Here is a 5835-nt window from a genome sequence, read left to right on the forward strand (position 1 = left end):
AGTTTTCATTAAGTGTGCTAGTTCGTTTCATGAAACAAAAGAATTGTTCTAGAGTTTTCACTAAGTGTGCTACCTTAATTTCTTGCAAGGAATGTTCAGTTGAGAGTTTTTTGTTTTTTTTTTTTTTTTTCCTGAAACATGATACATGGGGAGTAAAGGGAGTTGAGTTTTTCATTCGTGAAGTGAAGTGAGTCGGTTTAGATTTATTTTTCTGGAGGAGATTTAGTTTATTTGAGTTATATTTTTCAGAGAGTGAAGGAGAGAGCTTTTGTTTTTATTTTAGTTGGGCAATTTATTTGTTGTTTACTTATTTCATGCTATTTATTTTTCTCACTTCTTTAAGCTTTCATTTAATAGTGATTATAATTGTTATGGATTAATTTTGAGAATTTGTGATTTGAATACAAAGATGAATTCTAAAATCTTGGTTTTAGGACTTTTCAATTTTCAGTTTGTATTTTATCAATTACTTTCTAAATTAATCTTAGCTTAGTTTTATTAATTTCTTAGTTCAATTGCATATTAGATTGATATGACTTAAATAATTTCAGTTTCATTGTTTAATTTTTTTTCAGTTTAGTTGACTCTTTTATTAATAATTTCAATTTGTTAGTTTTTTACATTTCAATTTCGACACTTTAAAAAAATCTAAAAATATGAATCTAGTCCATGACTAGTGCCCTTTTTTATTCTTGCACTCTTCCATCCATTGCACATACCATCATTTTTATTTTTCTCTTTGTGAATATTTCCACCATTTTTAAATGAGTTTGATTTTAAATAATTTTCCTTGAGGAGACGATCTAGGAATTTATTCCTAATTATTACACGACATCCTCCTGAACTTGGGATAGCCTTTGTGCTACTCATTTTTGAGTGAGTCAGAGAGCTGTCAAATTCTGTGTTGATCTAAGCGTCAACTATGTCATTCTCGAAGGGGACTCATTGACTATGGTTAAGGCAATCAAAAGCCATGAAGAAAGCTGGAGCTCAGTAGGTCTTCTCATCTCAGACATTAAGCAATTTCTGATAGTCTTATGTGATTGGCAAGCTATCATATAATAAGGTAACTCAATGCAGTGGCCCATTGTTTAGCTAAAAGCTCACTAGAACTCTCTTAGGAGTCTATTCATGTAGAGGATTATCCTCATTGTATTCACAACCTTTTTGGTTGATTATTAAGACAGATGGAACATTTTTCTCAAAAAAAGAAATATGCCTCAATTTGTGGAAACCATAATTTTAATCTACAATTCACATAAAATATCGATATATATGGCCTTTATGATATGTGCTTATTAAATGGAATAATAGGTCAAATGAGATTGAGATAGGATTTATTGTTGAGTACAATATCTTTTGTAACTAAGCATCAGCTTTAAGATCACCTCTCACTAAGATGAAAGAGCTGGGATGCTTTGTTCATTCTTGAAGAAATTAGTGGGATCGACCATGGTCTTCACATGAACCAACCTGTTAAAGTTGCTCTTGAAATATTTAGTACCCCATGTACTTGCCTGTCTATAGCTTGTGTTGCCTTCCTTACTATTTGTTCCAATGTCAAGGTCGCTATAATTGATGTATGCTGCTCCTGGAGATTTTGAAACATAGGCAACCATGTAACTGTAAAGCCTTCTGATCCAACTTATATGCCTCTCAGATGCCACAATTCCTTCTTCTTCCCAATTCACCAAGCGTTGGATTTTGTAGATGTTACCAACTCTATGTGGGAAAGGAATTGCAGATTCTAGGATTTCACTCATTCTTCCCCCATACGGACTTAGGATCAATTCTGCTTCCTTGGCCTCTTTTTGGTAAAATCTCTCCCAAATCCCTTCCAAGCCAACTTCTGGAATAGGTTCCATCACGTAGTCAGATTTTGCTTTGAAAAAAGTTGGTCTTGTTAGAGGAGTCCTGCTTAGCAATACATCCAAGGATTCCCCACTTGGAAACCCAGCGAAGTAGAGGGTAGATTCAATCCAGCTCATTTCAGAGCAATCTTCTCTTACCAAACCTAGTTCAGGGAAGCTCTCTTGCATCAATGAAAGGAGATTATCTATCCCTCCCAGATACAAGGAATTAAATGAAGCTTGTATTGTTCTCCTCCCTTCTTGGCTAGAATTGGCAGCACTTAAGATAACGCGAATGAATAGGTCTACATCAAGCTTGTCTGCAACATATTGCCACCAATGAACAAGCTTGGTTGCATTCTGCTCCAAGTTCCTATTAACTGTGAATACAGTCACAATTGATGGAACATGAACCAACTTGATTTCCCACTTAACAATGCCCTCAGTGGTGTTGAAGGGTGATTCTCTACAGGTGGTCCAGGGTCTCAGCCTTCGCGGGGAGAGATGGGATAATGTTGGCATGATCTTGTTAGACACTAGAGCCTTTTTCTCTAGGTTTGTTCACTGCAGTGTTTCCTTTGTAAGAAGGGGTGGCAATCAAAAAGCTCATTGTTTAGCTAGGGAAGCTTTAGAGGTTTCAGGGGAGTCATCTACAAGGGCCAGTCAGCCTCATTGTAATATGTTCTCTTCCATGTCTTTAAGTTGAATATACAAGTTTATTTCCTTTCAAAAAAAAAAAAAAAAAAAATGACTCCAAAGCTAGCCCCTCCACCTCCTCGAATGGCCCAAAATAGATCTTCTCCCATGGATTCTCTATCAAGTATTCTGCCCTTAACATCAATCATTTGGGCGTCAACAATATTATCTGCAGCAAGGCCATATTTGCGCAACAAAGTGTCGTACGCTCCCCCACTGAAGTGTCCACCAACACCCACAGTCGGGCATAATCCTGCCGGAAAGCCAAAGTTTCTACTTTTCTCGGCAATCCTATAGTATACTTCACCGATAATGGCACCAGCTTCGACCCATGCAGTGCCATTTTCTACATCAACATTGATTGAACGAATATTTATCAGATCAATTATGACAAATGGAACATAAGAAACATAAGAAAGGCCCTCATAATCATGACCACCGCTTCTAACTCTTATTTGCATGCCATGCTTTTGGGAACACTTAATGCTTGCTTGAATTTGGGAGATATGCAATGGCGTAATAATGACTAGAGGTTTCGGGGTGGCAGGTGTTGAGAATCTAGGATTTTGTATGGAGAATTCCAATACATACAAATATGAGGAATTGGCGGGGGTGTAAATGACTTGAGAAATTGAGGAGGTGGAGGTTCCAGTATGAAGGGTCAGGCATTGAAGGAAGTCTTCATGGGTGTGAGCTGAAGTAGCCCATAAAAATGAGAAAAGAAGAGTAATAACAAATGGAATAAGCACTGAAGAGCTAACGTCGGGCTTCATTTTTTTTTTTGTGTTTCTGCTCTAAAAAGAGGATGCAAGCTTCCTTATTTATAGTGTTATGAGGAGATATATACGTACTTTGTTGAATACTGGGAAATTAATGTGAAAATTGTACGTACAATGGTGCGTATAACAGCTGTTGGATATAACGTACATATTTTGTAACTTTGCAGGAAACCATGGATTCCCACAAGAAATTTCGTACATAGAAAATGAGAAAACTTGCAGCTATCGTGCACGTACGTACAGCGTAGTACATTTGCCCAAATTGCTTGGCGATTTGGGAACATCGAACTTTGACAAAATTAATTTTCATGAGTACGTGCATGACTTTTCTTCAGCAAATTAATTGTCTGAATTCCGTATATGCATTAGGTTGTCAGACATTTTCTGTATAATAAGTGAACTCATTTAATATGATTAATTAGAAAGTTAAATTTTAATAAAAATGATGATGATTTAAATTTTAAATATGAAATCAATAATATTAATATATAAATTGATACACAAATTTATTTATAAGTAGCAATATATATATATATATATATATATCGACCTGCGTGATCATGTTTCAGATTTCAAGACCGTAATATTGTCAGTTTATTTTTGCAAGAACATTACGAGCTTTACACTAATTACGTACCTTACAGATTGTACGTGGATCGAATTAATTTGCATAGTTAACCACGCGGTGGAATAGTAAAAGCTCAGCCTTCGAAAATATCACGATCTTCCATGTTCACTGAAGATTCTAAAAAGTAAAAGGGGCATTATTACCATCGTAATTTGGGGTTATGGGCTCAAATGGGCCGAGTTGCTTAAGGTGAAGAGTAAAAAGATTAATTTTACTCTTCTTAAATTAATTAATTTTTTTTACTCATCATTCATATATCATATATTTGATAAAGAAAAAAATTAAATTATGTAATGTGTGATATGAAAATGATTAATAGAATTTTTCTTATAAGTTTGTATGGTATAAAATATAGAAAATAAGATTTAACTCATGATGTTTTATACAGTACTTTTTTCTAAGTAAGATTAATAATTACTGAGAAAAAGAAAATCAATAATAGCATGAAAAAGGAATAGTAGGAAATTGAGCCCATAAGTATGTTATAATCTAAGTTTCTTTAAACGTTATGTGCCTGCGGTAGATTTCTATGGTCTTGATTTTCATGAATTCGTTGTATTATTTATCGTCAGTTCCAATCTAGATGCATTCTTATATGGACTACTTTTGTACTTGGGTTATGTTTATTTTTATTTTTATATTAATAAAATATTTCCTATTTATGAAAAGAAGTCAGTATATTTTGCAAGAAATGAAATGAATGGGATCCATTTAATTATTAACTTATTAGCATCAGTAAAGCAATCTAGCTAACTAGCTTATTAGCTTTGGCTTATATATAAAACAAGAGAAGAATTCGTTGAGTTTGATTGTAGTGAGTTGACAAATAGAGATTATCACATCCCATCGCTGCATCGAAAGATAGGAAAGCATGAACAGATACCAACTCAAGAGAAAAGAAAAGCATATATAATAATCCCGGATAGTGGCGTACGTGATTTGATTGTAATGAATAAAGCTGGCACATGAACTACCTCACCTGCACATTGGAAATAAGCAGTGGAAGGTGATCGCTGGATTAGCGGGCAAGGGTATTCAATTATGAGTATAAATTTTGAAATGCTATTTATTGATCAATAATATATCAAATATAAGAATTCAATGCGACGCTTTTAATTATAGAGTAAATTTTGGAGTGATGTTTGTAATTTTACCAATTTTTCAATAAAATATATCAAATAAGCATAAAAAACATAAAATTTGTTATTTAATCATATTTTTATCTGCTTTAATAATTTACAAACTAATAGTAGAGACTCAGTAGTCAGTATAATAAAAGTAAAGGCTAATATGCATAAATATTTTATGAACTCCATAAAGAAAATGATCATGTGTATGCTTTGAGAGAAGAAAATGCTACCTTTTTTTATTCCCTTGCGCGCATTAAACGAGAAATTGAATATTAATAGGAGTATAAAAATAAATCGAAAAACTGGCCCGGACTGGACCCGTTGATTCGGTTCGGTTTTCAATCGGTTCGGTCTAGAATCAGTTCTTTCATTTTAAAAACTGGTCAAATCAGGTCTAGAATCGGTTTTAAGTTTTCTAACACCGGGCCGAATCGGTTCATATATTATATATATATTTTATTAATTTTTAATACTATATATAATAAATTTTATTTATATAAAATATATATAATTATATATGAAATAATATACTATAATTTATAACATAACATTTTAATCTTAAACATGAATATTTATTTGATTATATGTTTTAAATATAAAATATATATATTAAATAGATTTTATTGCTTAATAAATTTTCAACACATTTCTTTTGATAAATACATTAGTAATACTAATATACTTAATATATTAAAATCAGAAAATCGGACCGAATAAGATCTAAAGTACCGATTTAAGAGAGTAACTAGTGT

At 32.9% G+C, this 5835-nt stretch overlaps 1 protein-coding gene across 1 annotated transcript; it reads right to left on the reverse strand.

Moving 5' to 3' along the window:
* Positions 1-1264: 1264 nt before the first annotated feature.
* LOC122277552 (berberine bridge enzyme-like 28) lies at positions 1265-3335 on the reverse strand. Its single transcript, XM_043087568.1, has 2 exons — positions 2603-3335; positions 1265-2291 (listed from the first exon to the last, which is right to left on the reverse strand). Exons 1-2 carry the CDS (start codon positions 3317-3319, stop codon positions 1395-1397), a joined length of 1614 nt encoding a protein of 537 aa, XP_042943502.1. The 5' UTR covers positions 3320-3335; the 3' UTR covers positions 1265-1394.
* Positions 3336-5835: the final 2500 nt, after the last annotated feature.

Source organism: Carya illinoinensis, chromosome 9, assembly GCF_018687715.1.
Source record: "Carya illinoinensis cultivar Pawnee chromosome 9, C.illinoinensisPawnee_v1, whole genome shotgun sequence".
NCBI lineage: Eukaryota > Viridiplantae > Streptophyta > Magnoliopsida > Fagales > Juglandaceae > Carya > Carya illinoinensis.